We start from the raw sequence: 13396 nt of genomic DNA, 5'->3' as shown, positions 1-13396 counted from the left end.
TGTCTCTTTCCAAATATTGATGGACCTAACAGTCCTGTAAATAAAGAGTTATCATTTTCTTTAGGAACCACTGGAGCCCAACTGATTGAATGAATCTAAGAGTGGTAGTTCTGCAACACCCTTTCTCCACTAAGTCCATGAGTGCCCCACACAGATATCAAATGACTTATGTTTATTTCTATGATTAACAGATACTTCATGGAATACAGCATTTCCATTTTACTATTGGGTTACACATGCTTTTCTCTAACATAACTCTCAGCTATAAAATCCCCAGAAACATAATTATATAATTATAGTAGTTTTGTGCCACCGAATCATTCTGTGCATTATATTATATCTCATGTATTTGTAAGAACTTCCAGTTAAGAGCCAGTTCCAACAGACCAATGATTGCTTTTTATTGGTTTATACTGTAGGCATGGTTGCTTCTGATTGGTCCAGTCATTTGGCAGAACATATTCACAGAATTGATACTGAGAACATGAAACATTAGTTTTGTGGAACTGTGAAATCTCTCAACAGAATGGATTCTGTGCCTTTCTTCTTGTCTTCTCCAGGCATCTAGTTTGTCATTGAAATCCAGCAAATGATATAGAAATGAGTTTTGTTGCTTCACATTTGCCAAGTTTCTTTCTACATAATTAATTCATTGTGTGAGTAACATTGGACATCAGTGTTTCCATAACATGGTCACAAAATGGAGATTGTGGTATTAGAATATACTTTTGTGCACAAATTTGATGTTGTTTTCATTCTTCACTATATATATATTTTACTTTTTTACCAGTGTATATGGCTACAATTACACACACACACACATATATATATATATATATATATATAGCTTGAGATCAATTAATTGTGTGCACTATTTTTGAATATAAAAGGCAGAGGATGCTGTTATGATTTTAGTGTCACTTTAATGAGAAATGGCTTTGCATTTAATTACTGTATCCTGGTATCACTGACTAATCTGTGAACAGTAATTACTCATAAACAGGCAAACCTGTATGACAAGTTACAGTGCAGAACTGGAGTCCCAATGCCTCCTACCCTGATGGCTACAATGAGACGGATTTCTCCTGTCTGGCTCCTCTGTCTTCTGTTCTTTGCTTGGGTAAGTGACCTGTCGTTGGTGTATGGAACCTGAAATGCACAATTTATAATGCAGGGGACTCTGAGTATCACTCATTTGATTTAAGAGATAATGTACCCCCTACTGTAAATGATAAGGATATTAGAAGTCACTGAGGGGTTGTTCTGTGACCATATAAAGGCACAAGGCTGCAGGCTGAGTTATACAGGGAACTCTGAGTATCACTCATGTATTATAAGGGATAATGTGCCCCCTACTGTAAATGATAAGGATATTAGAAGTCACTGAGGGGTTGTTCTGTGACCATATAAAGACACAAGGCTGCAGGCTGAGTTATACAGGGAACTCTGAGTATCACTCATGTATTATAAGGGATAATGTACCCCCTACTGTAAATGATAAGGATATTAGAAGTCACTGAGGGGTTGTTCTGTGACCATATAAAGGCACAAGGCTGCAGGCTGAGTTATACAGGGAACTCTGAGTATCACTCATGTATTATAAGGGATAATGTACCCCCTACTGTAAATGATAAGGATATTAGAAGTCACTGAGGGGTTGTTCTGTGACCATATAAAGGCACAAGGCTGCAGGCTGAGTTATACAGGGAACTCTGAGTATCACTCATGTATTATAAGGGATAATGTACCCCCTACTGTAAATGATAAGGATATTAGAAGTCACTGAGGGGTTCTGTGACCATATAAAGCATCCTAATGATATCAGACCATGCCGAGATCTGTTTGGGCCCACCTACTTCCCAGTAAGCCCCACCCATTGGAAGTATGGTCTTTATGTGTCAATAAAGACTTGATGTGAGTTAATAATAGAATTAATGAATAACAGTAATCATAATAAAATAGGATGAAGAACCATATAAAAAAACACTGATTCAGTACCAGTTTCATGTCTTCAGAATATAATGTGGCTTTAATCATGTGCTGGTTTTGCTTTAATCACATCAATAATTGTGAATGAAATGTAGGAGGGGCCAGATTATCTGAAAAATAATTCTGTTTTTTGTGAATATTGTTAATTTCATGGGTTGATTCTTGGTCATGAATCATGATATACACAACAGGGCACAAAAGAATATATTGGGGAAATCCTTGCTAGAACATAACCATTGTACTATTTAGTTGGGCAATGATTTCCATAACATAATGGGGGAGTAAAGGCCAAGCTCACTATGGAGGTCCTCTGTGAGTGTTGGCGGAATCAGCTATCCAAAATATCTTGACAGTAGAGACAAATATCTACAATATAAAGGAACTGGTCAAAGAAAGTACTAAGTTCCTTGTCCATTGGGAATATAAATGTCGAGCAACAGATAATGTCACTATGAATCTTATGTGACATTAGCTGTTTTCAAAGGAGGAACAAAAAAAAAGATTTCAATTGCATTCAAACAAAGCCATGAGGAGCAGCAGATAATAAAACAAGGGCAGCAGGTATAGAAGGGAAGTCTCAATGAGCAACAGACTCAAATAGAAATGGACTCCATGAAAGGAGGGTGTGTGTAGGATTGACAAACTGCACTTAAGGGCTATTGCCTTTAAATACAGATGTAAAATTGAAGAAAGAAATGTTCAAGTCAGAGAGACTTTATCTCTGAGTATAATTTTATTTTACTTTTGAGGGAATAATCAATAGATTGTCCAAGTCTAATGAATTTACTCTTCCCAAGTTTGCTTACAGGTCTCAGTGGATGAAGCTTCATCATGTCTCCAGGTGGTTTTATTTGTTGCATACAATCCCACATAATAATTCTTCCCCTGCTTCCATGGATCAAGAACTTCAGACCCTGATGAAGGTGATTGAGTGGCCTGAGCCTCCAGGTCCCACAGATTATGAATTCTCCACCAGTCCATTTACTACAGAGTTCCACATGCTGTTCCCACATGCCACGTATTATGTTGGAGAATATGTAGAAGTTCTCATCATAGCGCGGGACCACAAAGGCCGACCAAAAGCCTATGGAGGGGATTATTTTCAGGCCAAACTGCACTCCCCAATGCTGAAAGCAGGAGTCACCGGCTCAGTCACAGACCATAGAAACGGCACCTACACGGCCTCCTTCCTACTGCTCTGGCCGGGGCAAGTGGAGATCTCCATAACACTTGTCCATTCCACTGAGGCCATAGCCATCCTCAAAGACAAGAGGGAGACTCGTCCTGACAAGGTGAGAAGCTTCTAATGGTAATTATACAGGCATTGCAGTATACTATACTAGCTTCTGTTACAGGGGAAACCAATTGCAAACAGAGCATTTTCATTGCCTGGTGTCAGAGGGTTTGTAAAGAAAAGGAATGTCGGGAAATGCAAAGCAAACAAGCCAGAAAACTATATTTCTTTGTACATTTGTCTCCATATATATATATATAACTGCGGGATGAGATCTCTTAACATTTTAAGCCACCATAAAATGAAGCCATCAAATTTAGAATCTGGCTTTTAACAGTTAAACAACCACTAAAGCCTCTCTTATCACAAGGAGTAGGAGTTGTTGAATATTGGAATATATCAAGAAGAAGCAAGTGAAGGTCCATCCTTTGGCCATGTTTTCTCTTGAAGGTCCAACTGTGGGTCAGGGCCCCTTTTAAACACATGAAATTATAACAGATATAACAAAATATTGTTTCAGTATTTTAGTTTTCAGGATATCTAATACATATTCATCCCAAATCTTACCTAAGCCGATCTTCAAGTTGGGCTCTCAGGTGTGGCAATTGAGAGAATGCTTTAGAGAATCTTGAAATGTAAAAATGTTATGCAGGTCAAGTTTGACTTGCCTGGCTGGAAAAAAAGCCATTGGATACTTGGTGGGGTGTTTGAATAATTTGGCAGTGTACAGCCTGTGAGGCCCAAAATTATGACTCCCCTGGTTAGATCATGGGGGTCACAGTTTGCCAAAAGATGCGTGGAAAGGCCAGATGTCCAATAGTTTATCTGTATGTCTAGAGAAGGAGACTTAAATAATTTGAAGAGGGTGGACTGAGTGCATTTCCATGGATACAGTGAGGGTAGACCAGTAGTCCAATAGCTACTATGCTTAGCAGAAGATACTTGAATGACTATGAAACCATTTTGGGGAATGTTTGGTAGGAGATACAAAGGGGATGATTCACTCTTTGCTGATCTGTAGAGAGAAAAACTAGCATTCCTGTCTTGTGGGTTTCCTACAGATACTCCCACACTTACTATATAGACAGCCTTATTGGCTCCTGATAAACGAGTCATTGTGTGTGTGAAATGTGATTGGGACCTTAGACTGAAAGCTCCTCTGAGACGGGAACTCATGTGAATAAGGTATAATCTGTGTAAACTGCTGTGTAAATATAGTGCCAATATATAAATAAAGGATAAAATAAATGTAACCCAGATCTAATGCTAATTGGCCTTCCCATTACCCCATTACCCCATTCCCAGAATAATCACTTTAAAGGACCAGTAACATCAAAATGTTTTTTTACAAAATTCGTTAGTATACAAGAAAAAATAAACACCAAGACATTGACTGTATTGACAGCATGTGAAGCGGCTGATGCATCAGGGAGCGTGGTTTCCATGTGTGCGGATTGCTGGCTCATCGGCGCGTCTGTAGAGTCCCTGCGGCGGTGGAGCTGTTCAGAGTGGAGCTGGTCCTCATCGTGGATGTTTGCAGTTGCAAGCAGCAGGCCGATCGGAGTTCCCAGTCACTGGCACGTAGCCACTCTTGCCATGCGCTGCTTTCCGTGCTAGAGAGCGCTTGTCACCAACCCGAATTCCCCCAGCACCACCTACAGTATCTTAGCTACTCGCAGCGGCGCAAGTCTTCTCCAGCTGCCGACCCAGCCAAAGCCCCGGGGTCACATCCCAGAGTTACAGCAGCTGCAGGAGCGGCGCTGTCAGGTTGAGCGCTAAGGAGAGAGCACAAAGTCAGAAAGAAGTGAGTGGGGAAAGGCGAGCTACTGTCCAGCCTGGGAGGATCACTTTCTCTGATCGGCCTGCAACTGCAAACATCCACGATGAGGCCCAGCTCCACCGCCGCAGGGACTCTACAGACGCACCGATGAGCCAGCAATCCGCACACATGGAAACCACGCTCCCTGATGCATCAGCCGCTTCACATGCTGTCAATACAACACGAGACAGAGCCAAGGAGGAGAAATCCAGCGCCGCACAATGGATGGTCGCCGTGTCGCCTATTCTGTAGCGGACTGGAAGTGCAGTTTCGGTAAGTTATTTCTTAATAAAGGCTTTGCTATTTTAAAGTTTTATTTGACTTGGTGTTTATTTTTTCATGTATACTAACGAATTTTTAAAAAAAAATCTTTGATGTTACTGGTCCTTTAAGCTCCCGTTGATGTCAGCAAGGACCAATGAGGAAGCTGGCACACTATCAGATAAGCCAAAAGTGAGGTATCCAAAGGGTTGAATAAGTCTGTAAATAGTTAGTTCTCCATAGATAAAATAGTAACTGTATCACAGATCTCATGTTTATTGGCCTACAGGCTCACCCCATTCCCTCAATCCGTGCTTAAAGCTCCCACAGGGGTCAGTAACAACCAATGAGGAGGCTTGCAGTGGGGAACAGGCTGATAAGGCAGAAGCAAATGGTGAGGTATTCAAGTCTGTAGTCTAAGTTCAGGGTCAGGGCAGGCACTAATTAGAATAGTCAAAAACAGAGCAAGAAGCAATAAAGCAAATAGTCAAGAATTAGAGGGCACCAAGGAACCTCAGTAAAACCTACAATCTAGCATTAAACCTGGGTTGGACTGAGAATAAATAATAACATACCATTCCAGTAAATCCATCCCACCACAGTGGATGTGACCTCACAATAAATATTTCACTCCTTAAAGCTTGAACCTTTGGGGCTCAGATTTATTGTACTTCTTAAAAAATACTACAAACAGGAACCCATATTATTTCATTGAACAGGTCTTCTTCTATGGATACTTTGATGGAACCAATGAAACGATGGAATGTAATGTAGAACTGGCAGGACCTGATATCTGTGAATATCATGACCCAAAAACCGGAGAGTCATGGTTCTGCAAGAAGCCAAAACAGATTCCGTGCAATGCATATAAGGGCCATTCATCATCATCATCAGTACACCTCCGAGATATTCTCACTCCAGAAGAAGCACTATTCCTAGATAAGTACGTTTCCATTAAGATCCCCATGGACAACTCTGCTTTTTCTGTCACTGCTATGATCTTGAACCTAGAAAAGGAGAAAAATCCATAAAATACATATACTCCTGGATAGACAATGTATTGTTGGGTACCAGTAGCCTTGTATTTTCTCACCCATAAAAGCATGGGACCCTTCCTTGAAATTATTTATTTAGTCTGCCAGTGTAACCAGTCCCAGGAGAGAATTGTTTGTTCAATTATTTTGCTGGTTCTGAACATTAATTATGGAAGCTGGGAAGATAATAAGGGTCAGCTCTAGAGGGGAATGAGTTGATGATGATGATGATGATGATGATGATGATGATGAAAAATAGTTCCAGTAGACTTGTATTTATATACAGAATATTTAATGTGATATAGACTAGAAGGAAGGGGCCTTGCTGTACACCAGAGATTAATGATTTTAAGTCCTCCCTTGTTTTTCTGGTTTTATGGGTATTTCTAGTTTTCATACAGACAAATAAAGGGAATATTTCCCTCTTATTACCTACAATTTCCCCTACTTATCAAGAAGAGATTACACAGACATTAGCCATCACATTGAGTCTTCTCTTAGTTACAACTGACTGTCACCAGATCATTAATACACAACCTTGGCAGTTCGGTAGAGAGATGTGTTTATAATGTTTATGTTCAGGGACAATGGATGTGATATTGTGCTGGGCTTGGTCCAGTAGCTGGAAGAGGAAACACTGACTTTAGCAACAGCCAGAACCATCATCTACATTAAAACATTTGTGGTAATGTAATGCTTTACAGACAATAAGTACACACAGTAATGTAGATCTGTTAGAAAATGTTTGTTTCCCACATTTATTGTGTTACATGACACCAAGCAAAGAATCACAATCAACTCTTCCTTCAAAGTCTCTTTGCTTTTCTAGGTCTGTAAAGGAGAAGCTGATTTCATCCAAAGTTGGAGCATTTATGGTGTTGCCCCCAAAAAACAACACAGGTACAAGATGTATTATTTCTTGGGTTTGGTGGTGTGTAGAGAGTGGCCCCAACATATTTCACCATGTTTCACTGCCAAAAAAAATGCCCATAAACTCTAATGTATAGTTTAAAAAAATGTTGCGTGGTTTTAAAGACGTCAGGCTACTTGAAGATTCTCCAACGAATGAAATGCCCAATGACTTAAACGCATTTGGCTAATATTTTAAAATTTCTGCATTTGGCCCCACCCTCCTGATTCAATTTCTGTATTTGCTTGGTATCCATAATCAGGCTATATTATTTCTCTTCTAATCAGTCATTCACTGTCTCTTATTCTAATGAAATCTCATCTCCAGTTCCACTTAATGTGGGGGTGCTACAATGCTCTGTACTTGGCTTGTTGTTGTTCTCCCTGTACACTCTGTCTCTGGGAGATCTCATCCGCTCATTTGTATTTGACTATCATCTGTATGCTGATGAACCCACATATAGTTTTCATTAACACCTCAACCTGCCTCCTATCAATTTCCAACTGGTTGAACCAATTCCACCTCAAACCAATATAACAAAAACTGAACTTATCATCTTTCCACCTAAGCCTGGTCCTACTGCCTCATTTACTATCTCTATTGATGGCTCATTAACCCTGTCAACACGGCATGTTGTCCGGGTCATGTTGTCTTGACTCTTGAATTCGTGAAACAACAACAGCTTTGCCAAATGCATCGAAGTCTATGGGCAACTCATTTTTTTTTGACATACAACAATTTTTTTCACCCACTGCAGTCTTTTTCATAGAGAAACCTGGCAACAAATTTTGCTTATCACTACGTATGCATGTTCTCATCCAATCCCATCTAGACTACTGCAACTTTCTACTAATTGGCCTCCATATCTCCCATCTCTTCCCCTACAGATTGTATTAAATACTGCGGCCAGAATTCTCCTACTCTCATCCAAGACAGTACATGCCCCTCTGCTGCTAAAGGTCTTATCGTATAAATAAACATAAAAAAGGGACAAGCATCCATCGTGTAAAATAAAATAAAATAAAATTATACTGCACTTATAGCAGAGAAAAATTGCCCATCAGAAAAGTCAATTCAATGGAAAAGGAAAGTCAAAATGAAAAAAAGACATCTCCATTGGATGGATGTGATGTCAGTCAAGCAGGCACCAGAGGAAGTGACATCATAAAAGGAAACATCAGATGCCCAGATTATTTTACCCAGAAGAACCAAAAATGTAACGAGGGCCAACATGTATTACAAAGTATAAAAAGACCTCCCCTAAATAACAAATTGAAAATGTCAAACACAACCTCCCTATGAAAGCTAAAGGAAATCATACCATGACGTAAATTAATACCAAAACATAAATTGAAATTAAAATTCAACATAAAATCACTGTCATATAAAATGTAATTCATTAATTATCTTAAATAATTCTAATTATTATAAATAATAATATTATTAATAATTATATAATATGATAATAATTATATAAAAAAGAGGGGAACAATTGATACTAGAACCAAACCAGTATCCTATTTTTTCAAACACCAACATAACATATAAAATTCCAATCAATTTTCTCCATTATCCAAAGTAGATGAAATATCCTCTACACCCACATCTTTTTTATCCCTGAGAGCCCCACAGAGAATATATATTTTATAAACTAAGAGTTAGACCAAAAGAGGTTAAAACTACATCCGTCTCTTTTTTAGAACCTGGAAAGAGAAAAATCCCTTGTACAATAAATCATTTTTGCCCTTCTAGGTCTAAAGGAAAGGGGACGAATAGGAAATTTAGATGGGGTCATGAAGGGGGGTGATCCGCCAACTCCAAAAAATCAATAGATAGGAGACTATTGGAAAAGAAATATTATTATTAATATAAATTAGTATTATAACTATTAATACCATTAAATTACTAGCCAGTGGATTCAACTATGCACCAGTGAGTTGAATAAATGGTTTTAAAGGAGAAGGAAAGGTTAAAACTAAGTAAGCTTTATCAGAAAGGTCCATCTACATATACCAGTAAACCCCCAAAGTAATGCTGCTCTGAGTCCACTGTCAAAAGAAACAAAGCATTTCTTTCCTTCTATTGTGTACACATGGGCTTCTGTATCAGACTTCCTGCCTTCAGCTTAAACCTCATTGCCCTGGGCAAGAGCATGCTCAGTTTGCTCCTCTTCCCCACCCCCCTCCCTTCTCTACTGTAATCTGAGCCCAGAGCAGGGAGAGACTCAGGCAGGAAGTGATGTCACACCACATTAATACTGCAGCTCCTATCCTAAACAAACAGATCGTTTCTAGAGCTTTTTACTCAGGTATGGTAAAACATTCTACAGAATAAATATTGCATTCTAGCTTGCACTATTGCAACTAATCTATTGGCAATAAAATGGCTCCGTAGCTTTCCTTCTCCTTTAAACTGATACTTTCAAAACACATCAGTTAATAGTGCTGCTCCAGCAGAATTCTGCACTGAAATCCATTTCTCAAAAGAGCAAATAGATTTTTTTATATTCAATTTTGAAATCCGACATGTGGCTAAACTTATTGTCAGTTTCCCAGATGCCCCCAATTACGTGACTCTGATAATCTTCAGTCACTCTTTACTGCTGTACTGCAAGTTGGAGTGATATCACTCCCTCCCCCCAGCAGCCTAACAACAGAACAATGGGAAGGTAACCAGATAGCAGCTCCCTAACACAAGATAACAGCTGCCTGATAGATGTAAGAACAGCACTCAATAGTAAAATCCAGGTCCCACTGAGACACATTCAGTTACATTGAGTAGGAGAAACAACAGCCTGCCAGAAAGCAGTTCCATCCTAAAGTGCTGGCTCTTTCTGAAATCACATGACCAGGCAAAATGACCTGAGATGCACCTACAGACCAATATTACAACTAAATACACTTGCTGCTTCAGGAATGACATTTTATATTGTAGAGTCAATTATTTGCAGTTTAAACAGTGTCATTTAGAAATAAAAACTACACCATAAAAATCATGACAGAATCCCTTTAACATTAGACAATTAATATTAATTTAACAAGTAACAAGTACATTAGACATTGACTGTAAATAGATCAAGTCTAATTAAACAATGTAACAATGTACACACTGTTCTTAATAATCATAAAGATACATAAAATGTTGGATTTGTTAAACACCCATAAGCTTCAACACAAAAAGAGGTGGATACAGATTGGGCCATTAATTATCTCTATGAGAACAGTATTCATAGTGACCTAAGGGGATTTCGGCTTCATACTTCTAAAAGAGATAGGGGCGAATAAAGATTTTGTGTTACACACGTTATATTCTTCCTTAGACTGGTCTTGCAGTGAGAATTTTAATTGCGCACTTTCAAATATATCTGGAAGATGTCATAACCTTTTGGAGCAAAAAAAGGGGTCGCTAGACAGTTTCCAGGGTTCCCAAAAGCTATTTTAAAGGACAAGTACGGATGGGGGCGGGGGCCCGACTGCACGTCTCGCACCAGGGCCCACCCCCCTCCAGTTACATTACTGCCCCCAGATCATTCTCATTTAAGGAAACTCCCAGCACACTGCCATTTAGTGTATAACTTGCATTTATATCATTTCTGCCAAAGTGCATAACTTTGTATTTATCAACATTGAACCTCATTTTCCAGTTTGCTGCCCAGTTTTCCAATTTAGTCAAATCACTCTACAAAGTGGCAGCATCCTGCATGGAACTTATAATATTGTGTCATCAAAAAAATGACCCACCTCCAGGTCATTAATAAACAAGTTGAAAAGCAAAAGACCAAGTACCGATCCCTGCAGTACTCCACTAACAACACTTTTACCACCACAAAGTCTACATCACATCCACTGCCATCCCAAGTCAAGGTTCCTGCTCACCTTCTCATAAAAGGCAATTAAATTAATGTGGCTAAATCTATTACACATAAAACCATGCTGTCACAAACTAATAGTATTATGATTTGCAATGAAGTGTCTTATGCCTTAATACCCCTTTGAAAAGCTTTCCTGACACTGTCGTCAGACTAACCAGACTATAGTTTGAGGCTGAGAACAGGTTCCCTTTTTGATTAGTGGCTTTTACCCAATCTCCCTGCACCATGCCAGACTAATTCTGAAATATGAAGGAAAGAGGTTTGGAAATCACAGAGCTAAGCTCATTAAGTACCCTGTTATGAATACCATCCGGCCCCGGACCTTTGTTTATCTTTTCATGTTCTAGTCTTTTTTGAATTTCCTTTGTTGCCACACTGGTGCATCACATGCTTTGGTCATGGTGAAGGTTCATCCTTGTGTTTAGTTTTTTCTCTGTTTCTCTAGTGTATCTGCCTCGTGTAGTGCACTTACTACATATAATCATGAACAGCACATTGGTGGAAGCACATGAATAGTCGTCCTTGTAGGAGTCCTTGACCACTTGCCTACTGATCATCAGTATGTATTCTAGTCTTGCATGTAAGCAGTTACAGAAAATAATGTTATATATATATATATATGTATACTCTTAGCCTTGCATGAAAGCAGTTATAGAAAATCATATCCCTTCAGTCCCAAATGGAGTCGATTTGTTGTGTATTTGGTATAGTAACTTGGTCTTTGCACAGGATGTATTTGCAAGTTTCATATCTGTTGCAGGGAAATGACACTGCTTTCGTTGTTTAAGGAACTTCTAACAATCATTTTCCTCAGACTTTGGGATTCTCTATAAGACAGGAGAGGTAGTTCAGGGAATATTTCCTTTGGTCTGGTATCCAGGAAGTTGATGTGTAAATAAGAATGGTTAAGGGTAAAGCTGAGGGATAACATTGCTTAAATCTTTGGTTGAATCCGAATAGCACCTGTTCTGATGCTGTCCATATGATATGTCATCTATATAATGTACATAGGTCAAAAGGCCTAGACTTGCAAGAAACTAGGAAATTTTCTTCTAACTGGGCCATAGGCAGATTGTCATAGTGAGGTGCCATTTTGCTTTTTATAGCACCTCCCATGAGCTGGGGGTATACGGCATCTCCTAATGAGAATTGGTTGTCTTTCCAATGGATTTTTATTGTTAGCCAATATAGCTATCACTTCTACTATGCTTTTGTATTAGGAGATGGCAATCTCTTCAACTGCAGTTTACACTGTAATCAACAGTTGCTTTTAATGGTATGATTTCCTTTTTCTGTGATAAGGAGGCTCTGTTTGACATTTTTATTATCATATTTTATTGCTATTTCTTTTTATCCTTTTGCAGTATATGATGGCCATTTTTGGAAATTCTGGATAAAGTAGGCTGGACATCTGACGTTTCCTTTTATGATTTCACTTCCTCTGGAGCCTGAATGACTGACATCAGAGCTGACTATTTAGCACTGATTTAAGGGTTGTCAGGAAACTGGACACTTCCCCCCCCCCAGGAATATAAGGGGGTGTGGCCTAACATGGACTACTAGACCAAGAATATAATTACCATAACTCCTTATGGGCACATAGTAGAGAAATGATACTATATTCATTGGTCATATTTTCCCACTGGTTCCATACACACTAAACATTAATAATGTGTGGCCTGCCCCTTCCCAAATATTCCCATCTGATAAACCGAGTGCCAAACGTAGTTTTGTTTTGCCGAATGCCAAACTGAATCAACTGAATCCTGGACAATACATAAAAGCATGAAGGAAATATTGTATCTCATGCCCTATTTGCTATCTACGTTTAGTCATTAAACCCCTAGTGCTTCAGTCAACTCAGGGCAAATGTTAGTGAATCTCACCAGTGTTGGACCTGATCCTTTTCATGGAAGAAAACTTTAGATTCCAAAAGATAATATAGGAGAGGGGTTTGATCCAATATAAGAACATATAAGTGCTGTCTATGAACCCTATTGCCATGTCCAATGTTATATTGGGACTTTTTTCAGATTATAGAAGAATTTGTTCCTCGGGGCTTCCAATCCCAAACCCTTCTGGGTTTTATTACCAGGACGTCTGGCAATCCCGCGTCTGCAGAAACAGAGCTTTTCTTACTCCTTCTCACATTACCGAATGTCTATCTGGGAAGGTCATTTATATGTTTGGGGACTCAACAACTCAACAGTGGTGGAATTTTCTGTTGCAATTTATACCATGTAAGTATTTTGTCTCCTTCGTGTCCTTCTGTTCTTTC

The 13396-nt window shown here is 39.0% G+C and overlaps 1 protein-coding gene across 2 annotated transcripts in view; it reads left to right on the top strand.

Annotated features, from left to right (window-relative positions):
* Positions 1–13396, top strand: part of nxpe3l.1.S (neurexophilin and PC-esterase domain family member 3 like gene1 S homeolog) — a 46710-nt gene that overhangs the window by 31431 nt on the left and 1883 nt on the right. Inside the window, exons 2-6 of one of the 2 annotated variants that reach the window (XM_041568242.1) lie at positions 1004–1120; positions 2787–3281; positions 6023–6246; positions 7167–7237; positions 13152–13358. In XM_041568242.1, the coding sequence (XP_041424176.1) occupies positions 1046–1120; positions 2787–3281; positions 6023–6246; positions 7167–7237; positions 13152–13358 (1072 nt within the window). In that variant the 5' untranslated portion in view covers positions 1004–1045. Of the gene's footprint in view, positions 1–986; positions 1121–2786; positions 3282–6022; positions 6247–7166; positions 7238–13151; positions 13359–13396 lie in introns of both variants that reach the window. The other variant, XM_041568241.1, reaches the window with a different exon arrangement.

This window comes from Xenopus laevis, chromosome 6S, assembly GCF_017654675.1.
Source record: "Xenopus laevis strain J_2021 chromosome 6S, Xenopus_laevis_v10.1, whole genome shotgun sequence".
NCBI lineage: Eukaryota > Metazoa > Chordata > Amphibia > Anura > Pipidae > Xenopus > Xenopus laevis.
This window is presented reverse-complemented; position numbering and strand designations above follow the sequence as displayed.